Source organism: Rattus norvegicus, chromosome 13, assembly GCF_036323735.1.
Source record: "Rattus norvegicus strain BN/NHsdMcwi chromosome 13, GRCr8, whole genome shotgun sequence".
Taxonomy (NCBI): domain Eukaryota; kingdom Metazoa; phylum Chordata; class Mammalia; order Rodentia; family Muridae; genus Rattus; species Rattus norvegicus.
This window is the reverse complement of record NC_086031.1, coordinates 53,591,696-53,614,815: the sequence shown is the minus strand read 5'-3', so window position 1 is coordinate 53,614,815 and position 23,120 is coordinate 53,591,696. Positions and strand designations below refer to the sequence as shown.

Here is a 23,120-nt window from a genome sequence, read left to right as displayed (position 1 = left end):
ACTTCTAAAAGAAGAAAATAATAACAGAAGCCTAAGGAACTGTTCCAAAGTTCACACAGAACCACAGAGCAGAAGGTACTGCAACACAGGCTAATTTTCTACAAAAAGGAATTTCCCAAAACTCTGAAATTGAGAAGAAAGTGAAAACATTGCTTATGTTCATGACATGAACTTTAACAAATTAAAAAAAAACTATATAAAGATTTGAGTCAAAACACATCTAGATGTTTCAATATTAATAACTACACAGAGATCAGCATCAAGTACCCTTAAATATTACCTGAATGTGTCCGAAAATGCATTTCCAGACTTGATTTTCCTTTAAAAATCTTCTTACAAACATCACATTGATGAAATGTTGCTTTATATCTAAGAAAGTAAATGAGTTATCTATAAAATTTAATGGATAATATAATTGACAACAGTGCAACCATATAAACTGTCACAACATAAAACATTCAAGTCTAGAGGAGGAGCAGTACTTAGAAATCCAGAGCTTCTTTCTCCAGTTATATTTTATTAAAGAATTAAAAAAAAAAACTTGTGAGAACAAAAGAACTTTTAATCAGTTATTCAATATACAAAGAAAAAAATGCAGGCAAAAGAATAAAAATTACATCATTACTAACTAAATGGCAAAAAGTGCTAGGGCAAAAAGCTTATAATAAAATTTTCTTATGGTGATAATGACTACTAGATTATAGAAATACACAATAAAAATTGAATTTCACCTTAAGTAAATTATGTCAGTCAGTTAAGGAAACAAATACTGAGACTGATTTAAAAAAACTAAAATAATCTCAATGTCTGTATTCATCCAAGTTGATGTGGCTCTCATTAGTTCACCTAACAAATATTACTAGAAGTTAAGAATAAACTTTTTCCCTAAATCAAAAAACAAATTATATATGAACCCTTTGTTTTTATACACGCACATATAAGTAAAGCTATAAATGGTCTGAAAGTTAACCTAGTTAACAGCATAGTGGAATGCCCAGTAAGTATGAAGTTAATGTTAAATTCAAACTGTACTTGTCAGGACTGTGAAATGAGTAGCACTTAAGTGAAATCCAGTGCCTATCCCTTCCTAGCCCTCTGAGTCAGGTACAGAGAGAGGGAGTAATAGGATAGCTCTTTAAGACTTTAGAGAAATATGGCAACTGAAGAAACAGAGATGATTAACCTGACTAAATTAAACAGAACAAATAAAAAGCCTAAATGCCCTCCATTCGGGACTCTGCCAATGTAGTGAAGAGGACAGGGGCTCATGCACTCACTTCTGCCACACCTTCTCCCCCAGATGCACACTCTTGTAATGGACAGTGAGGTGATCCCTGCGACCGAAACACTTTCCACACTCTTCACACTGATGAGCCTTCTCACCTAAAAAAAAAAAAAAAAAAAAAAAGGCCCACATACTTTTTTTTAATCATAATAAGCATTTAAGCTTTATTTTTTTATTTTCTCTAGAGAAATAATGACCAAACAGTAAGATGATTTGATGGGAAATAGACCAGAAAAACAAAGCTATCCTTTAATCTGAGTCATTTTCTAAATACCACTTAAGCAAGTATCTTTCCCAAAGAACCTATGCCTAATTTTATGATGTGGATGTTTTGATCACATGGAAAAGAAATTAGTAACTTTCTGTGGTAGACACCTAACTTTTTTTTTAATATAGCAGAACAAGATAAAAATTACTTCAAACCTAAGGTATTGATTAGATTATCAATACCTTATATTATCTAGATATAAAACACCTCGAATGAATATACATTAAATTCAGATGAGTTACTTAACTACTTAGAAAAGGGACCTGAACATTTTCAGATCTTTGTATTTTAAGATAGCTTCATCTATGGAGATTTCTTAAATTTGCAATGAACCAAAATATAAATGTACATATAAATATAATGGAAAATCCAGCTGATTACCTATTATTACACATCAAAATAAAGGTTAATCTTTAAAGATCAGTGTCTCAGTACCAAAGTGCAATTAATGCATGTGACTTCTAGAATTACAAATTTAGACTTTCTTTATCTGAAATGAAAATGTGTAGTCGAGATTAAACTGTCATGAGACCTTTAATCTCTTAGAAGTAATGATGGCTACAATTTGCCTGGCTGTGACCATTAAGAAACCTGTCACACTTCATATTTAAGGAATGTTGTAGTAATGAGGGTAGTCACCTGTTCTACTGTGCTCAGGGAGATGGCTCCTTCCATTACTGCACTCACAGTTGGATCTACTAACACTCCCTGAACATCAAACGGAGAGGAAAAGCCCCTAGTATAAAAATTATAATGTAAAGGTCTGAAAATTTGGTCAGGATTATAAAGGTATTATTTTCCAAACATAAGGCTCAAAATCTCTTTATTTTCAGATGCTTTTACAGAAAGGATACAAAACCAGCATTATGAAGGGGTAATCAACAAATGTCAAACTACTACAAACTAAGTTAGCATAAATAGAAAGCAGCATCATGTCCTTTTTTTTCCACGTGGAGAGGTTTAATGAGAGAAGAAGAGTAGAAGAGGAGAGGAATAGAGGCTGGCCATGAGCATGTGGAGGGAAGGGGGCAGGGGAATGGGGAGAGGGGGACAAAGGGAAGAGGGAAGAGAGCAGAGAAGAGCAAGAGAGCCAATATCACGTCCTTCACAGTGTTTTTTCAAAACAATTTAGGAAACAGCAATACAAAGTACAACTTACCTGAATGTATTTTTTTGTGCTTTGTGAGGTGGTCATGGCGAATGAATGTCTTCCCACATTCATCACACTCGTATCTTTTATCATCATGATGCACGCGTAAGTGAAGCCTGCAAACATAAAGGAAGAGAAACTGCTGAACCTGCTGTAGAAAGAAAATACCTGATTCTGAGTAAGTGAGGAAAAGGAATGAAACTAGGCTGTCTGCTCAACCGCTCTCACAATCATTTGCTCTGCATCAGTGGCTTTGAGGGTCCTGCCCCACCTTTTAAACAAAGATCTGAGGGTTTCTATTCACCTTCTAAAAGAGTACGTTGAAATGTGCATATCCCATATCAGTTCTAGACACTTCCTAAGTGCTTGGATCTTAGACCTGTCTCACCAGCACGACCAAATGTTTGGGGGTGTTATTGGTATGAGTCTCAAGGATATAGTTCAGGAATTAAAATCAGACAAATGGATAAATATATAAATAAGTACACAATAATGACAGCAACCAGATAAGTGATGATTATAGTACTCTGCAAAACTGACACCGTACAGAAACTGAGAGCTATAAACCACTGTATTTTATAAAAATTACATACTTATAATACATAATTACTGACATATAAAAATTACACTTTTACTACTTTCTTTTACACTAAAGAATGGTGCTTCCAATTCAAAGATAAACAACAGAAGGGCTAGGTTACTAAATTTTACCTAGTTTGAATCCTTTCTATTCCCACAAAGTTCTTGTATACCGGAGTAAAAGGAATAGCTTTCCTTGTCAAAGTTCTAAAACAAGTCTTGATTTTACGATAACCAAAACCAGTCAAACGCAAAGAGAAGATAATCTCTTCATGATTGAAATCACACGTATCTCTTAGCAAATACTACCTATTTAGAGGGCAATTCCCACATGTTCAGACCTGCAGTTATGGTTATTCAGATATAAAACAAATAAGTAACAGAGCACATACGGCCATCTACAAGTGAGGACTCCAGAGTCCTTCGTCTTATCCTAGCTCCACATTAAATCCACTCTTCTAGCTTGAAGGGGCTCGAGACCCCATATGTACAACAATGCCAAGCAACCAGAGCTTCCAGGGACTAAGCCACTACCTAAAGACTATACATGGACTGACCCTGGACTCTGACCTCATAGGTAGCAATGAATATCCTAGTAAGAGCACCAGTGGAAGGGGAAGCCCTGGGTCCTGCTAAGAGTGAACCCCCAGTGAACTAGACTGTTGGGGGGAGGGGGACAATGGGGGGAGGGTGGGGAGGGGAACACCGATAAGAAAGGGGAGGGGGGAGGGGGATGTTTGCCCGGAAACTGGGAAAGGGAATAACACTCGAAATGTATATAAGAAATACTCAAGTTAATAATAAAAAAAAAAATAAATAAAAAAAATAAAATGATAAAAAAAGATATAAGATAGAAAAAAAAATCCACTCTTCTATTACAAAGGATGAGAAAACACTCAAAGGTTGAAACACCATAGTTTTAATACTACTTTCACTCACAGACAAATAATTAAATGTTTAAGGAGAGCTCAATAAAGAATTTGGTAAAGTTGGTAATGACGAAAATTTAGTATTTTATATGCAGAATGAAGAAAATTAAAGTTGTAGAAACAAAAGTCTAGTCAGTAAAGTGTCTTCCCTAACTATACATCCTAAGTTTAAGAAAGGCTTTAACTGAACAAAGCACCTAAAGTAAAACAGACCTAGGCATCCTGTAATTTTATCTCATTTAATACAGGGGAAGGTAAGTTGACTGACCTGTATGAGCTTCCATGACGAAAACTTTGCCCACAGATACTACAAAGATGAGGCTTTTCTCCACTGTGTATTCTCAAATGTTCTTTCAAAGTAGTTCTGTGTTTAAAAAAAAAAAGTTTAGCATATTATATATTACAGAGTCCTTAATCTTATATTTTATAATACAGATACACTCACAGTCAACTCGTTTAATATCAATGTACATACTCAATACAGATACCAAACCCCTTACCACAATGGAGAGTTACAGTCTGACCATTATTTCAGCAGGTACTTGGCCAGCAAACCTGTAGTTCTAACATTCGAAATTTTTCTACACACTACAAGGGCTAAGTAAGAATGGACAAAATTACTGAGGGAGAGAGAAGTGCTCCTGACTTCTGCCAGGTGACTTTAAAAGGCAGACCATGAGCTGGAACTCTGCCAGCAGATGGTGCTAGTCTACAAGAGCCACTGACACCTGACAAGAGAGAGGAGATTAATTGTGCCCAGCTCTGTGGAAAATACCCCTGCACAGGATTCTACGCTTATGTAAAAAGGCAGCTAGAGTAAACAGAAAAGTATCTATCTTCATTTTATTGTTTTTCTTTTTTGACTTTTGTTTAAACTTTAGTTTTTATATAAAGTTCTACAAGGGGAAAATAAGTTTATAAATTTTTGAATCTGTAAAGAGGATTTTATATTAAGTGTCATAATGATTTCCCAACTCCCCTACCATATTCATAATTTATATTATTAAATCAGCACTTCTAATTCTAAGTGTAGGCCATGAAGTTTAATTACACTGAAGGTTTTAATTTTGGCCTAGTGTTTCACAAGGTAATTCCAGTGACAAGCTTATAGGCAACGTGCTTTGACTTGCTAGCATTGGGGTTGCAGGTGTGTGTCACTAAGCCTGGCTTGAAAACTACACAAAAGTTCTATATATCTGTTCTTCAAGAAGAGCATTAAACATACACTCAAGTCAGGAGGCAGACGATGCCATGCAGTCAGATATCTCACTGATCTCCTTCTCCTCTCTCCTCAGAAACAACCACTCATATTTACCATGCCTTTCTGTTTTACTTCTCTCACATGCCCTCTATTATAAAAGACAGCACTGGCTTTTGAAAGCTGAATTGCTAGCACAGTCCTAACAATGTTGCCATTGTAATTAGGTCAATAGGGATCCAGAAGGTAGCATGACCAGGGCCTGTAGAGGAAATCCCTCTGCAGGTTCTGAGAGTTCACAAGGCCATCCTGACATGCCAGTAGATGAAGGGGAAAAAAAGGATATAGTAAGCCAATCATCTAAATTTGCAAATCCTGATTTCTGTAATTGCTTTCTTGTCTTTTTACATTTTAAATTAAAGCATAATTCTAGTACCTTACTTCCCAAGTTACCTAATTCCTATACCACTTATTAATAATTTATATCACATGTAAGTGCTTCAACTTTCTGAGTGTACAGATAACTTTACCTTTCTCGAACTGACTTCCCACAAATAAAGCAAGTCCATTTCCTCTTTCCACCGTGAGTACATTCTATATGACGTTTCAAATTTCCAGTGTCATTGAATTGACGACCACATATATCACATGGGAAGGGTCCTTTAAAAAATAGCATATATTTGAAATTTAAAGACATATTAAATTATTCAACAGAGGTACCACAAGTTTGTTCCTACCACCACCAGGCATGGAGGTAAAATCCTTAGTAGTCTGAAATTATGTTTTTATATTCTCTTCCCCTCGAGGTCACTTATTCCTGAAAGGCATTTCTAGACCTTAGGCCCAAAAATGTGACACAAATATGTTCATTTTGAATACTCTAATGCATTCATTAACTGAAATGGATAATTTCTAGTTTTAAGCTAGACTGAATCAAAATAGAAAATACTACACACAATTTCTATATAAAGCAGCAATGGGAACTTTTGAAAAAATGAAAAAGTGAATAGTTCATTATTTGGAAATAACCTGCTGTTCACATAGAACAATTTGTCAGCAACACTGAGAAAACACTGTGACACATTTCTGCCCATTCTTACCAAACTAAACCCACACTTGTCAGTGACTCCGTAACACAAAGACCTTACCTGGTTCTGAATTTTACTATTTATTGAGAAGGTAACTGGAAACAGTAAGTTCTACAGAATAGGAAGCTGAAGCAAAAACACAGCAAAAGGCAGTGGCAGACACAGCTTAAGGAAACTGTTTGAAGGATGGTAGTTCAGAATTTGTGAAAATGAAGTGAAGTAGGAATTACAATGAATTACTCAACAGTACAAGGGCAAGACTGAGAACTTGGACATGTGTTCAGAAACTACTTAAAGCAAATCTGGCCCATGGACATAGGACATTTCTATATTCAAAGTGAGATGAGACTTCAAAAACTATATTATTAGTCAGTACACTAAACATTCTTATTTAAAGTGTATATTTCTTTGACCGTGGGATTTGAATTTATTACTTATTAACTCATTCAACAAATACTTACTGACTCATTCCTAGTACTATGAGAGCTCCCTCCCTCCCTGCCTGCACTGAGGAAAGAAAAGGTCTCCAAATAGTTGGGAAGGCAAAGGCAGTATTTGTACAACTGAAAATAAAGCCATGAGATGTACAGCCAAGATGAGCCTATATGACAAGCAGGAGTTAAGTGAAGCACTAACCATGCACTCATAAAGTCCTTGGACCCTGTAGACTCTCTTTTCAGTTGCTGTCCCACAGAACGAGGAAGGAACAGCATCTACCTTCGTATTGCTGATGTGTTACTTGTTAGCATTCTCCAAAACCACTTTTCCCCCATGTTGGATACTCAGTTTTGCATGTAAGCAGCTTATCTCAACTCTTTATTTGACAGTAAGCTAGAATCTTACCATCAGGTAGAACTTCAAAATAAGTCCATAAATAGGATAGAATTTTTAGATCTGAACTTTTTGATCTGACTATATATCTCACACTTACAAACACACATATATTAAAAGCTCTCCCTTAACTGTTCCATTCTCTCTCTCTCCCCTCCTTCCCTCCTTCCCTCTCTCTCTCTCTCTCTCTCTCTCTCTCTCTCTCTCTCTCTCTCTCTCTCTCTCTCTCTCTTTCCTCAACAGGACATACAGTCCTAACAGAGACAGTACAAATGTACTGTTGAATACAACAGGAGCTCCTCGTCACTTGCACCATCACTGCATAGGACAGTAGATAAGATCCACAAAGGCAAGCACTCTGGAGACAGTGATCACGGACCAAACTGTTTCAAGAATCATTTCAAGTGCTGTGATTCTCAGGAATCACTCACCTGAAGCTTAAGCAGTTCACAGCAATGGACGTGTAGAAGGAGGGTGAAAAGTGACCTACTACCTGTCACTAAACACCTCCTTTGTTGTCTATTCATTATCCTTACAGAGCTACGGATAAGTCCTGGGCTTCCCAGGCCATACATCTGCTCTAGGACTGAGCCACATCGCCAGCCACCACACATTAGCGTCATGAGTTAAGGGGAGAAAAAAAAAAGAAAAGAAAAAAGAAATGCCCAAGCCTATGTTTAATATTTTTCTTAAATATAATGAAAAAAATATAAGCCCATTATATTTATTTCAAAAATAGAATACTCAGAGTTCTTGAAAATAGTAACTACAGTACTAGAAATAACACATATTCAGAAAAAGAGAATATAAACTCAAACCTATTACAAATGACCTTTGTGGTGACTGTTTTACATCTGGAATACAAATGTACTGCACTATGAAGTCTTACTCTTTAAATGATACCATACCTGTAAGTTCTTCTTAATAAATGTCACCTCATATAGAAATTACACACAGTAACTAAGCATGTGTGAGCAGAGAATTAAGGTTTACTGACCTGCTTGATTACGTGCTGCACTGTACTCTAATCAGGAGCCACAATCTCCCTGGACACTAAGGCAGAACTTGTTACATAGCCAGCAGCTGTTCCATGGGTGGTTTTTACTAATTTGAATATCAGTATCTTTCCTAGAGTATTTTTTTCAGTTACCTTTATAACTAAAGCTTTAGCACATTAATTAAACTTCACTGTCTACCGTTTCTGTATCATTTCTCTTATTGAGACTAGGTAAAATAGACTAGGTATAATAGAAAAACAAGTAATAGTTTAACAACAGTAACAACGAATTACTTTTAGAAACATCCTGCTCAAAAGCTCTAATAGTTATCCAGTTCAGGATATGCTCATAGAAAAGAATAATGCTGGTTACCTTAAAACTTTGAAGCTCTAAGAATGCATAGTGGACTAACTTTATAACTTAGAACTATAGTCTATCTGATATTTCTCAAATAGTGGCTACTAAATGATACATTTAATTGAAGTTGATATAGAAAATCATTAACAGAAATGGAGGTAGAATCAAAAAAAATCTGCCAGTTTACTTTTACAAAAAGAAAAAATCAACTATAGTTTTCAAATCAAACTAGTTGTCCAATAACAAGCAGGCAGTGGGGTGGGGAAATGGCACAATGAATCGGAACATTTCCTGAGCAGGAATGAAGACCTTACAGTCAAATCACCAGAACCCAGGTCAAAAGGCAGGCACGGACAGCGCAACTGTAACCCCAGTGTTATAAGGCAAGAAAGAAAGATTGGCTAGTGCTTGCTGGTCACCAGCCTAGGTCCAGGCTCAGTGAAAGACACTGTCTATAGGGAATATGGTGGAGTGACAGTATAGGACATGAGACACCTTCCCCTTCCTCTTCCTCTGGCTTCTGCATGCTCAAAATGAGAGGCACCTGCACATACACATGTGCATACACCACAAACAACCACAAATGGACAAACACAAACACAAAGCAGTTATTCCTGCTTTAGAATTACTAGGATTGAACTTAGTCAAAACAAACAAATAAACAAAAAAAAAAAATACTTGGAAAAAGTTAAGCTAAAAAAAACTACCTTCTAGCAATAAGTGCTTTCTATATTATAATCACAAATCACAATAACGCCTTGAAGTTATCTGACACTTTGATCAAGGCAATAACAATTCAAGATCCTTTAACAGTTTTTCACTGACATAATTTTAAAGCATTGTTTCATCAAAAAACAAAAACACAAACGTGAAATTGAAAATAAATCAGGCTACTCACTTCTATACTTGTCAATATCCACTTTAAATATAGTACCCAGTACAATTTTCTAGATCAATTCAAAAAAGATTATTAATTTAATTCTGAAAGATGTAAAATACTAATACAGCTTAAATCTACATTGGTTTTGTCAGCTCATTGTTGGTTCACACCGTGCTTTTGTGTAAAAAGTGTTTGCTATTAAGCCCATCCATATAAAAAGGAGTTTGGATCATACACCACTTCATAACCAAATACTCCAAGAACTAACATTTGATCACTCTTCATGCATGCTGGATAATTTACAACCACCTATAAATCCAGCTTCAAGATATGCAATACTCCCCCTTTTATGGCCTCCATGGACACACACAGCAAGAACACACATGTGCGCACGCACACACACACACACACACACACACACACACATAATTAAAATAATAAAAATAAATCTTTAAAAAAATTAAAAGTATGTTCAGGTCAGAGAGATTGCTCCACAGGTAACGGTGGTTGCACTGAATCCCATGACTTCAGTTCCATCCTTGGGACGCACACAGTGGAAAGAGAGACCGACTCCTACTTGTCTCACTATCACCATGTAGGAATAGGAAAATGTGACACACACAAATATCTACGTGCTTTTAAAAAGAATTCCCAACATTCAACAATAAAAATAAACAAATAAATCCACTAAACAAAAGGCATAAAGACTTAACAGAACACCAAGGACAAATTACAAACACGTGAAAAGTTGTTCCACACTATATCTCCAGAAAAATGCAAATAAAAGCAATGATATAGTAAGCAGAGTTCTGAGGATACTAAATGTTAAATACTATAGTAATGAAGCTCTAATCCTTGCTGGTGAGAATTAAAAATGGTACAACCATTTAAGAAGAAAATTAGAAGACAAACTGTATACATTCTAACAGGCCAATAGAGGTTTTCTTTAAGTTCTTAGGTTTTTATCAACAAAACTTGCAAACAGATAATAACAGCCATATTACAATTAAGTACCAAAACTTGGAAGTTCATCATTTTTTAAAATGTACCATGTGGTGAGGATGCTGATGAGGGATGATGCTATGCATGTAAAGGGTGGTAACCATGTGGTGAGGATGCTGATGAGGGATGATGCTGTCTGTGGAGTCTGTCAGTACAAGAGCTATCTGCACTTTTTCAATTTTGTTATGAACCTAAAACTGTTTTTGAACAAAAAGACATATCTTTGAGATTATAATTACTCATTTTACACTTTTCTTTCCTTTCTCCAAACAATACAGATTTTTAAGAGGAAAAAGTAAAGTTTAATAGTAGTGAGCTCTTCGAGAGTCAGACAATCAGAAAGTAGATGACTATTTTACAAGAGTATAACTTACCTAGATGGAACTTCTCTTGATGCTTTAACCGTGCAAATCTGGATTTGAAATGTTCTTCACAATAGGTACATTTAAAAGGTTTATCTTGTGAATGCAGAATCATGTGTTCTTCCAAGTGTGGTCTTCGAGTAAAAGATTTCTTACAAATCTAAATGAAAGTATACATAAAATGGAACTACTTTAATTTAAGCATGAATTAAAATACAAAGGCTATAACAAGGATAAAACATTTACATTCAAGAGAAGTATCTTCCAACAAAAAAAGTACCAAAAGATAATCGATTTTCTACCTGTGCTAGGAAAGGAGGAAAATAAACACTAGAATTATAGTCCCAAATTATGCTAAATTAACCCTAAAGTAAGGCCATATTGTATGTTTAACATGGCTGTAAAATACTTAGTGTCTTAATTCTAGACAGCAATTTCTTTTCAAAACACAAAGATTTATTTTATACATGTGAGTGTTTTGCATACATATAAGTATGTGTAGCACATGCATGCCTGGTGTCCATGGAGGTCACAAGAGGACGTTAGAGCCCATGGACTGGTTTATGGATGATTATGAGATGTCATGCAGGTGGCAACAAAATATGAGTCCTTTGCAAGAGCAGTGGGCTCTTTGAACCGCGAGCCGCCTCTCTAGCCCTGAATATCAATTTTTTAATCCACGAAATAAACCCAAATTTTATTTCCGGAATTTATATCAGGGATGAAAAGATTTTTAGCATTATTATCACATTATTTAATTAGGATTATAATTAAATGACAGAAATCACTTATCTTGAAGTTTTCAGAAATAAGAAAAGATGGTTTATAAAAACGTGATACATGTCAGGGACTTAAAAGGAATGAAGCTCTTATAGCAACAGATAGCAGCACCAACCAGGCACAGTTCCAAGATTATTTTATTTAATGCTCAAAATATACTACAGAGCACACAAAACTACCAATATCATCATTTGTAGAGTTGAGGACGATAAAACCTCATAAGCTAAAGATATTATGTTGTATAGAATCAAAGAAATTAACCTCGATTTCTTGAAACCACAATCAAAACTGGGAATGATTCTTAAGTGTCCTACATAAGCAAGTTAGAATGAAATGTATAACAAGCAATATTAAATACTAAACTATATGCAACTAAATAATGAAAAGAGTCCCTAAGAGTGTGACAAAATAAACACCAATATTTTGTTCCTATTCCCACAGAAAAATACAGCTGAATTGTTCTCCCCCAACTCTGTTTTAGCACTGACTGGTTTAACCAATAGCATGGAGTGGAAGTTATGATCTTGGACTTCAAAGGCCTTGACTATGTTTCCTGGCTCGATCTCGAGTCCTCCCCACCACTCCTACCACTGTCTCCTTCCCCTCCCCCTCCCCTCCTCCCCTTCCCTCCCTCTCTCTGAACCTAGCTGCCATGCTGGAAGTGTAAAGAAAGCCCAAGCAGCTTCACGGAAAACAAAAAGTCACTGCCTATCCTTACTAACCCCAGCCATCAGGCATCACCAAGTTGGCAGCCATACAAGTAAGTCAATGAGAAAGTGCCTCAAAACCAGACAAGATCATCCTCCTTTGACTGACATCACACAGAACCAAAAGAATACCAAGCAAAGCCTTGACCCCACTTTGGTTCCGAATCCACAAAAGTGAAAAAAAGGAAAATAGCAGTTTAAGGACCCTAAAGCTTCAACATGGTTTATTATACAGCAACAGACAACCAGGAATGGGGCGTTAACTTTAATACTTTATAGTCTGCCACAGTAATGTCAGAGACTGGCATACACACCTATAAAGACAAGCACAGTAATTCTGATAATTGCATGCCAGGGGCAGATCAGGGAAAACTACCAACCGAGGCAGATTCTCCACTTCTAAGTTTGAGAAAACTAACGCATCACAGGCTAAATTTAAAAAAATCAATTAACTATATTTAATAGGTTCTAAAAGTGAGAGAAGTTCCATTACTTTTAAAGCCCAATTACTTTGATTTTCAAATAGAAATTACAAATTCTTACATCACATTTCCAACTCTCACTCTTAGTCTTCTTAATGGAAATAAATTCTTGTGCATTTTCAGGATGAAATCTATCAAAGAAAGAAAACATTGAGAAAATATGTTAAATAAGTCTGTATTCCATGTGAATCTGTCAACAGTGCTTTCAAGATCAGACATTATCACAGTGTGTACACACGTCACACTCAGGAGGCTGACGCTAGAGGGTCGAGAATTGTAGGCTAGCCTGTACTACAAACCAAAGCTGTGCTTCAAAGCACAAAGAACTAGATAGGACTTGTTTACTGTTGGTTTTGTAAACACAGGGGTCTCACTCTGTAACCCAAACTGGCCGTAAGCTTACAGCAATCCACCTGCCTCAGCTTCACATATGATGGAATTACAACAACCAGCAACCTTACGCACCTTAGATACTGGTTCTTCTTACAAGCACAGGTACATATATTAAGAATATAGGTCCCATCGCTTAAACAGTTTTATACATATATCTAAGTTACACAGAAATCAAGAAAAGCATACATATTAAAATGTACTCTTAAACAAAATCTACATGCTTTCAGGTATTTCAATTTTTAAAGTTAATATTAAATAGTCATGAACTTTTCCATCGTAAAAGTAAATATGGAAAAAAAATTAAAGTCATGAATTTCTGAAGGCACACTTGTCAAAACTGGATTTTTTTTTAAAGGATAATCACAGTGCATCTTAAACTTTACACTCCCAGCCATACACCTGCCGCGCTGTCAAAAGGCTTTATAAACTACGAACAAAGCGACGTTTCTTGTTACTTGTGTTCACACTGGGAGGACAGTGGCGCAGGCTCCGAAGCAGGATACTTGCCTCTTGACGTGCTTGGCTAGCGTCTTCTTGCTCGCGTGCAGCTTATTACAGTAAGGGCACTTGTGCTCCTTCTTATGAAACTCTACCTCGCTGCTGTGCTTCTTTCTGTGAACGGTTAGGTTAGACTTGGTCGAATAACGCTGGTGACAGATATCACACTCAAAGGGCTTCTCACCTGTGTGCACACGGGTGTGGCTCTCATATTTCCCTACAAGGGAGAAGAAAATTGAGTTCAATGAATCTGCTGTGCTGTGACTGAAACATCGCAGTGCAATGAAAAGGCGTGGTTTAATAAACATAATATATATATATATATACATATATAACATATATATAACTAAAAAGAAAACTATTTACCTAAATTTCTAACTAAATGAGCCTCAAAGACTCAGCACTTTGAGCTTATTGCTTAACGTATATTTTACTCAAATATCTAAGTTGTTTAAAAAAAGTACTCATTCATGGATTTTAAAAATCTTAATGGCTGAAATTTTTCTGAAAAAAAAATTGTTGACAAATTCTAAATTTTCAATGTATTTTTAAATGTAAAACTAACTTTTACCAGATATCCACTCATCATTTCTCATTGACTATATCTGCAACTTAATCTTCCTATGCAGATCCACAAACTTGGTGCTCAGGATTAGTAGATCTTATTCAAATATCATGAGGAAGAAAAACGTTTACTTACTTTATTTTTTTTTCACAAAAGGCATTCTTGAAGAATGCTACAAACCCAAAATAATTAAAATAACAAATAATTAACAGTATGACCTATTTGTATAAAAACTCCTTACAAAAATAGATGACTGTGTGTTTAGTACTGAAATGCTAAATCCAGCACATACGAGTAAAATCAGAGAAAGAAAGAAAGAAAAGATGAACAGGCATAAAAGGCATCCAGAGCCAGAGTCCCACCCGTAAAATTCACGCCTAAGATCTTTATCCACTCAGAGCCTATCACACAGGTATTTCTAATAGAAATGACCAAGAAATTGTAACGCAGTCTGCTCAACAAGAAAAGGACAAAGACAGACAAGTGGATGGCCTTAATTGATTTACATTCTTATTTAGCAAAAAATTCTTTCCATCACTAGAGACGAAAGCACCATAGGTGATCACGGGTCAGGTGATCATAGGTGATCACCTTAGCAGAAATGTGTGACCTGGAACAAATAACTTCTCTGCTTCAAGTCTTCTTTATCCCAACAAAGCACAGATAGAGAATTTCTGCAGATTCATCTTTATCCTCTTACACATCCGTGTATCCAGACAGCACCGTCAGTAACTGGCCCCTCCTCAGTTAGCTAAGCTTAGTTAAGCTGAAAATTTACTCTTAGTACCCGAGTTAGCAGCACTTTATGAAACTGTATCTAATAAATGAATTAATATAGATGATATTTAAAGCATTCTAGTACTGAGTAAACACTAGTAAATATCAGTCATTATTATTATTAGCCTCTTTAGATTCTTAGGATTAGAAAATAATTTATCAACTCCCATATGCATGAATCTAATTTCTTGGTCCCAAATGTGACAGGAAGAGTAACCTGAAAAGATGAGGTGTAACAAAATAAAAAAAAAATGTGCAGCAGCCGTTCATTTTCTATAAACATTATTACAGCTGTAAAGATCTTATACTAGTAATTAGTAGCATTTTTATTACAGTAAAAATCAAAACTTTTCTATTTTGAAATAAAATTTAAGATATGTTTTAAATATCAAAACCATTAAGTAGGAATAGTTAGACTTAAATTTTTAATTACTCACCTTAGACCACTAAAAAAGATTAATAAAAAAATTTTAAATAGCTCAAAATGGGCAAATACAACAGTGTGTGTGTGTGTGTGTGTGTGTGTGTGTCTGTCTGTCTGTCTGTCTCTCACACACACACACAGAGACAGAGAGACAGAGAGAGACAGAGAGAGAGAGAGAGAGAGAAACAAGGGAGAATGTGAGGGTGCTTACCCATGTGTATACATGCCAAGACCTGAGTAAAGCACAGAGTGATGACTTTTTCAAGGTTCTCCATTTTGTTGTCTTGAGATGAGGTTCTAAATGAACAATAAGTTCACCCATTAACTAATCTGGAGGCCAGACCATTTTTGGACCCCACCTGTGTCCATCTCTCAACTCTGGACTTACAGGTAGACAGAGCCATTCCCAACCTGTTATGTGGGACTCAATCAAAGGCCTCCGGTCTTCATACTAACAAGAGCCCAAACCCAATGATTTTCTCCTTTAATTTTGGAAATGTAGTAAATTGTGATTTTTTTTCTAATTTGCATGGTTTTTAAAATAAAAATTTGAGTAAGTTATAAAAGAAGAAAAAATAAAATAAATGTAATGATGTCAAGAGACCAAGAAAAATTCTCATAACACTAAGAATCACAGAAATGAAAAACTTAAATTTATGCATATCCATACTGCAGAGCCTATTTTATCCATGGATTTAAAATTCTGAACAAGAACAGCAGACATGCCTGAGGGAAAGCTCGCCTCAGAAGATCCCCGTGAGTCTCCAGAGATTAAAGAAAAAGAAAAAAAACAAAAAAACAAAAACAAAGGAAAAACCAAAAGAAAAAGCAAAATGTAAGCCCCCAGTAAATCTCAGGTTTAAGGCAAGTGGCAGGAGTGTAAGGTATGAAAAGACAATCCTCAATAGAAACTAATATTCACAATCTATTTCATTGGTTCACATTTGTGTGGTAGATGTTATAATAACAATATATAAAATCATGTTCTTTTCAAACTATCAGTCTCTGTTTAAAAACAGAAAAACACCTTACAGAAAAAAACTGCACACAGTAGTTTTCTGAACGAAATCTCAGTAAAAACTGTCTCAAAGTAGTAGTAAATCAAAGGTGTTTTCACATGAATAAATTTGTCTTGATGTGTTTCTAAGTTTATCCCTCATATATCTCAGCAAAAATTATTTTTCAAATTTTATATGCAGTTTTTACGAAGTATCACTAAATGAGCCTACAGATATTTCTAACCTGATATTGCTACTCTGAATTACTCCTATTCATATAGCATACGGTAAAGAGTACAGAAACGAAATCCTTAGATGTAGAGAATTACAGCAGTGTTACAATTAGCTAAGAACCAAGCAGAACCCCCATCTAAAAAGACCAAAAGAACTCATGTTTAATAAAGAGGTAGAGGGGACACAAAACATTTTTGTCACTGGAGAAGATTAGATTTACGCCAAACAAAGATTTCAGTTTTCTACAGGAAACAAAAAATATAAATTATCCGAATTTCTCTCTTAGCCCATCTGTCATCTCTCTAGTTTGCTTTTTACCCAGTAGGTTTTTGGTACAAGGGGCAGCAAGGTCAAAGGACTTATATTTACATGAGAATTGGATGAGGGATGGACAGCTGGGAGCCTACGGAAAGACATAACTAGATCAGGAGTGCTACTTGCAGCACCAGAAAGAATAAAAGATCCGAGTAATGGAACCAAACCTCTGGGTTATGTATTGTGCAGCTAATAGTTCAGGCAGAATCTCAGTGCTTATCACTTGCTCTCATAAACAACACAACCAAGTTAGGACATGGTAAAGAACACTTACTGGGTCCACACAAGCCAATGTAAACCCAGAGAGCATTCTTTAAACTTCGTTCAAGTTAGTAAGAGCTTGCTGACCTAAATACGCAAATCATACTACCTGAGCCAGCCTCGATTTAGTTAGACCAGCAAAATGATAATCAAAAATCTAAGGTGGACCATTGTAAAATGCTGTAAAAGGAACGAGCATGGTTTAAGAGGAACGACTGGAGAACAGCTATTAAATGGTTTTGAGATTAGGCAGACAAGACATTCCAAGTGTATCTTCTGCATACTCCCTCCGTTCTAGCTGTGGCCAATTGCTCAGTTGACATTCACCACAAGCACTGCTCTACCCTCACCCCACTTTTCATTGCCAACGCCATGCCTTCCGAATCCAAGCAGCATCCTGCTTCTGCCTCCCTGCTTCCTTCTGGCCTCCTTGGTTTCTCGTTTTCTTGCCTTACTTCCATCTTCACACTGAGGTCAAGATGATCGAGCTGTAACTCACTGTCAGTCTCTCCTTTTTAAGCTCCCTGCCCATCCCAGCAGTTTCTTCAGATAAAGGTAAACCCCTCTGGATAGGATTCAAGTCATCCCCGAGTTGGCTTTCCTTTACTTGACTACTCTTAGTACCTGTCTTTTTTTTTTTTTTTCTATGCCTCTTCACTTATCCGAAAGACACCCAAACCTTAGCAATTTCTAGAACAGACAATGCCTTCATACAGGGATCCTTCTACCTTGTAAATACTAACCTATTCTGTATGTTTGAGGTTCAATACTACTTGTTCCATGAAGCGAGTCATCATTTCCCTGATCACCTGTATTTATCCTGGTAAAATGAACTCTATTGTATTATGATAACTTTTTACATGTACTCAGATACTTGAGGACAGAGAATATATCATTTCATACCTATTGAACAGTGCTTGGCAGGCATACAATACTAAATTAATGATTAGCAAGGGCAGCTAACAGTCTTTGTAGTATTTAAGTGGTTCCCGAGAACCATCCATTTAATTCCCAACACTCATACTGTTACAGCACATCTCATTTCACTAGTGAGAAGGAAAATCCCACACAGGTTAAACAATGTATGCGAGGCCTAGATTTCAAAACCCAGCAGTGTGACCCTATAAAAGCTCAAACTTTTCAACCAGTATAAAAATAGAAACAAGTACTAGATAGACAGACAGACAGACAGACAGACAGACAGACAGACAGACAGACAGAGATATGCTATTGTAATGGCCATAAGGAAGAAAGGGTGTACAAGGAAAGCCCCAGTGTGGTCAAGCAACAGAAGGGCAAAAGTGGAACATAAAATCATTCTGAAAACTAAATTGGAAATAACTGTAGACTGTGATCTACTGATTCTCAGAATGGAAGGAATTTGGAAAAAGATACTTGCAAACTTCTTGCTTTATTAGCTTCAATCATAGGTAGTATTTTCTGAATTCATGAATATAACTCAAGTTTCCTGGAGGGCATTAAAAGGCCACTTGTACGTTAACTTGTTTATAGTGACTTGAGGAAAAGCTAGGTTTAGAGGAATTAACTATATTTCTAGTACTATTACAGAATTGCATTAAAACAGACTGTGTGTTATAGTTTTCTAAACTTACTGGAGCTCAAAGCACTCTCTCAACAAAGTACCTCACGGGCTGACTGTTCAAGGCAACAGTCTGAGACCCATGTGCTAGACCTACAGTGCCTGTAGTGAACTGACCCTTGGTCACCGATTTCCAAGTCAAATCAGGCTAATTAAAGTTTGTGCATACCACAAGCAGGGAGTACAAAGTCTAAGATGTATAGGGCAGATAAAATGTTCCAAGATAAACGTTCCCAAGTATCTCAGCCCCAAAAAGTTGCTCTCTGTGTATATCCTCATACTGATAGAGCTAGAGACATTTGCTACCAGGATTGACAAGGTTCTTGTGCACATACACTTTTCCCATGGCCTAAGTTATTCAGAAGTTGTTTCATTTTTCTGTGTATGAAAGAGTAAAAGTATTAATAATCACTATATTGGATTCTGCAAAGTATCCTTAGCAATACATTCAAAAGGCATTATAAAAGCAAAGAAACGTTTGTCACTGCAAAGCCAGTCTATACCTACTTGGAGAGCAAATGATTACAAATATCTTATAAGACGAATTTTAACCTATGCAAACAGCATGCATAACCCAGTACAGAACAGTCATATATCAAACTGCATGATTTCTTTTCCAAGGTCAGATGACACTGAGGTTGTCTTAATCATTTCATGTGCAGAATGTAACAATATCATCATCAGTGTACACGTGACTCAAAACTACTAGCACTTCTAAAATTAAACATATAAGTCAAAGCTGTACAGAATAACTGCTGATATTCTGGAGGTTTCTTCCAAATACAGAGCCTGTACCCTGTTGAGACATGATGAAGACAACACAAAAGGGTAAACACTGGATAATTTCTGACTCACAACAAATTTAAAAATAACAAGGTAAACTATGTGCTGAAAACTGGAGCGCATTCCCTACTTCAGAACTCTTTTTACATGTTCTTCTCAAAGTTTAGTTTTGAATGATTACCCCGAGGGGGGAAAAGCCACAAAGGGTAAACAATTAGAGCTAGCAAACGGGCTCGCCTTACCTATCCGGTCAAATGTCTTATCACACTTGGGACACTGCAGGATCTTCTTATTGCTGTTCTGAATGACTACGGGAGCCAACCCTTCGTGGATGCTTCCTGCAGAGTCAGCAGCCTCGGGCTCCTCTTCTGCGTCATTGTCTTTGTCACTCTGCTCGGTGTCAGACTCCTCATCTGACACTTCCTCCTCCAGCTCCTCGTCCTCCACATTATAATCACTTCCAGGGTCCTCGGAGTCATTCCTATCCGACCTCTCCTTATCAAAACTTTCCTGATTCAAATTGTCTGACCCATCCCCACTTTCCTGTTCATCGTCACTGGTGTCATCAAACTTCACGGGACACTTCCGATTCCTCTTGGACCTCCGAGTAGAGAAACTGCGCTCCAGCATTTTTAACCCATGTTTTTTCCCCAGTAACAGGGACCTATGAGTCTTAGCTAAATGGTTCTCTAAGGACTTTTTATAGCAGAAATGCCTACTACAAAATTTGCACTGATGATTGTTGGATAGCCTTCCGGTTAATTCATTTAGTGTCTCTTCTGGGGACGACTTGTCAGTGAGTTCCGCCTGAAACGTAGCAACGTTCTCATTATTCAGCAGCTTCACTGCGTCTATAATGTCCAAAAATTTTGCCGCCTCTAAAACAAGAGGTATTTCGTATTTGTACACAAAAAACTCTGATGTGTAAAGAAACTCGAGCAAATGCTGAAAAACTGAATGCGTTACGTGATCCAGGGTGACGACATCCGTGCTTGGATTTTTGCTCAAACACGCATGGAAATAACTACTGCCAACAGCAACTACTACTTTATGAGCACTGAATTCTTTCCCTTCTACTATGATAAGTAAATCACAGAAAGACGGCTGCTTCTGCCTATCATCGTTCAAGTACTTCAGCAAATTCTTATTGTACTGCAAAGAACTCAAAAGCTTTCTCTGATCCGGAGAGGTGGGAAGCTCTTGGCAACACTGAAGAGCTTCAGGGGTTGGTCTTTCTGTCGACTGAGTGTAGGTCACTTGGCCACATTCCACAGCAGCATTTTCTTCTGAAGAATCTTTATGATAGCCTAGATGGATCTTCTCGTCAAGATCTGAAGTAACCTTTCTCCTTTTCTTCATTGCAGTACGGCAATTTTTGAACAAGAAACTTCATAAGTGGCTTACAAGATTCATGAAACAAAACTAGATTGTCTTGAACAACAGCTTCTGAAGGGGCGTGCCCCACCGTTTCATGGTCTGCAAAACAGCGAGAATCAGGTAAGAGCCCCACAGTATAGCAATCTTAAATAACCAAAGGTGCTGTCAACGAGTCTTTCCTACATCGTAACTAAATTACAAAGTCGACATTGCATTCACTAGCGGCTAAGATTTCTAGGGCAGAGAGAACCAGGAGAGCTGGGTTTGGGAAAGACAACCAACAAAAGAATAGTGTTAAGTGAAGGCACAGCACACCTTCCAGGCCTGACTAAGGTGGAAAAACGGAACACAGACAGCACTATCCCGCCGAGGCTGCAAACCTTGCAGACTGGTTGGCCCGGACTGCAGTCCGGGTTTGGGTGCTGTGACCGTGACAATAAGGCCAGCGCAGCCGCGAAAAGCAAGTCTCCATTAGCATGCTTTCCCCGGGCGAGCGCGGCATGGCTCCAGAGAGACAGACCTTCCGAAATCCACTAGGCAGGGCGGCCCCAGGAGGGGCGCAGAGAGTGGGGTCAGCACGGGCGACGACTGCAGGAAGCGAAGCCTTCCCAGGCCCGGGTCGGCGGGGACCGCGCTCGCCCGTGACCCTTCCCTCCCAGGCTGTCCGGGCAAGCGCCCCACAGGCCCATTACCGGGAACCCCGGGCTCCCGCGCCGGCTCGGGGCCGCCCAGCTCCGATCCCCGCGCGCTCGCGCCCGCGCCCACCCACTTCCGGGTCCGGCCCCCCACCTCATCCACCTCGGCGGCGCTCCTTCCCCTTGCGGAGTCCCGCCGCCGCCGCTCGCCAGGCACGTCAGTCGCGCGCAGTCGCCCAGCCGCCGCGAGAGGCCGGAGAGCCGGGGGCATCCGCCAAAGCGCATGCGCGCGCCTCCCTGCCCCGCGCATGTGCAATGAGCTTTCTTTGCTGTTCTGGCTACCCTACTAAGGTTCCAGGTCTGTTATACCCGCTTTTCGTGGCGACTTGGGGGCCTTCGCTAATTGAATCAGAAAAACATGGCTGCAGAAGGGGAAACGAAGATAGCTGTGATGAGGAGTTGGGGGGAATTGGCGCCGTGACCACTAGTGTGTTCCAGTTTGTCACGGAACAGCCACCTCCTCTGGAAGCCTGCCCCAGTCCATAGTGGCAAACACCCAAATGCGGGCTGGAAATAGTTATGTGGCTTTCCAAGATTTACATATGCGTAAAATGTACGCGCACGTTAAATTGTGGGGTTTATTTTTATTAACTTACTATGAACAGATGATTTGCATGTAGGTGTGAAGCTGAGAAAAGGACATCCAAACCTTCAGCGACTTAAGAGCCTCAGAGCCCTTGCCTAACTTGTTTCTTCTCCGACAGAATGCCCAGTGGACTGATATTGCCCATCTAACGATGAAACTTCTAGAGCTTGTTTGTACAAACCTAAGGGGGAAAAATGATACAAAGGCTGTGACCAAATGAAATAAATACCACCACCACCAGCAGCAGCAGCTTTCCCTTTTACCTGTAACTCCACTCTCTTCATAACTCTGAATCTGAAAAAGTTACCCTCTCATTAAAAAATATGATGAGTACACATGGAGGAATCCATGACTCCAGCCACTTATATAGCAAAGGATGGCCTTGTTCAGAATCAATAGGAGGAAAAACCCTCGGTCCTTTGAAGGCTCATTTCCCCAATGTAGGGTAATGCTAGGGTGTTGAGGTTGGAGTGGGTGGGTGGGAGTGGGAGCATCCTCACAGAAGCAGGGAGACAGGGGAGGGCATATGGAATGGGGAGGAGATAACATTTTATATGTAAATACATAAAAGAAAAATAAAATTTTAAAAAGTTGGAAAAAAAAAAACAGGATGCCCTGAAAAGCAAAAGGAGAAGGAGGAGGAGGAGGGAAGGAAGGTGGAGGAGGAGGGACGGAAGGTGGAGGAGGAGGGAGGGGGGAAGGGGAAGGAGCAGATGAC

The 23,120-nt window shown here is 38.0% G+C and overlaps 1 protein-coding gene across 5 annotated transcripts in view; it reads right to left on the bottom strand.

The window, feature by feature from the left end:
- The window catches only part of Zbtb41 (zinc finger and BTB domain containing 41), a 30,047-nt gene extending 7,192 nt beyond the window's left edge, over positions 1 to 22,855 (bottom strand). The window contains exons 1-10 of one of the 5 annotated variants that reach the window (XM_063272091.1): positions 21,911 to 22,855; positions 19,987 to 21,220; positions 13,797 to 14,004; positions 12,958 to 13,027; positions 10,940 to 11,087; positions 5,940 to 6,069; positions 4,480 to 4,575; positions 2,713 to 2,819; positions 1,278 to 1,383; positions 281 to 369 (exon numbers count right to left, since the gene is read on the bottom strand). In XM_063272091.1, coding sequence (XP_063128161.1) covers positions 281 to 369; positions 1,278 to 1,383; positions 2,713 to 2,819; positions 4,480 to 4,575; positions 5,940 to 6,069; positions 10,940 to 11,087; positions 12,958 to 13,027; positions 13,797 to 14,004; positions 19,987 to 21,103 — 2,071 coding nt within the window. In that variant the 5' untranslated portion in view covers positions 21,104 to 21,220; positions 21,911 to 22,855. Of the gene's footprint in view, positions 1 to 280; positions 370 to 1,277; positions 1,384 to 2,712; positions 2,820 to 4,479; positions 4,576 to 5,939; positions 6,070 to 10,939; positions 11,088 to 12,957; positions 13,028 to 13,796; positions 14,005 to 19,986; positions 21,221 to 21,641 lie in introns of those variants that run through there. The other 4 variants (XM_063272092.1, XM_063272093.1, XM_063272094.1 and 1 more) reach the window with 4 other exon arrangements.
- Between the last annotated feature and the right edge of the window lie 265 nt (positions 22,856 to 23,120).